Source organism: Cariama cristata, unplaced genomic scaffold (assembly GCF_000690535.1).
Source record: "Cariama cristata isolate BGI_N322 unplaced genomic scaffold, ASM69053v1 scaffold33127, whole genome shotgun sequence".
NCBI lineage: Eukaryota > Metazoa > Chordata > Aves > Cariamiformes > Cariamidae > Cariama > Cariama cristata.
Genome location: NW_009627703.1, coordinates 9,707 through 10,026, shown reverse-complemented (window position 1 = coordinate 10,026; position 320 = coordinate 9,707). Strand labels below are relative to the sequence as shown.

The following is a 320-nucleotide window of genomic DNA, read 5'->3' as shown; positions in this document are numbered from 1 at the left end:
CTCCTCTCTTCCCCCCCGCGAACGGCAGCGAGCCTGGACAAGCACAACCGGACCCACACCGGGGAGCGCCCCTTCAGCTGCGAGTTCTGCGATCAGCGCTTCACAGAGAAGGGGCCCCTGCTGAGGCACATCGCCAGCCGGCACCAGGAGGGGAGGCCACACTTCTGTCAGATCTGCGGGAAAACATTCAAAGGTAACGGCCAGGGCGGTTGAGCTTTCGCGTGGCTCCTTAGAAACTGCCCTCCTTCCCATGGCGCGGGTCGGCGTCGCTGTGAGCATGTAGAACACGGTGGTGCTGCTAACGGGCTCTCGCTTCCCTT

General features: G+C 63.4%; 1 protein-coding gene across 1 annotated transcript in view; it reads left to right on the top strand.

The window, feature by feature from the left end:
* Positions 1 to 320, top strand: part of ZBTB48 (zinc finger and BTB domain containing 48) — a gene marked incomplete at its 5' end in the record, with an annotated part of 3,472 nt that overhangs the window by 2,678 nt on the left and 474 nt on the right. The window contains one exon of the mRNA XM_009704532.1: positions 29 to 204. Coding sequence (XP_009702834.1) covers positions 29 to 204 — 176 coding nt within the window. The remainder of the gene's footprint in view (positions 1 to 28; positions 205 to 320) is intronic.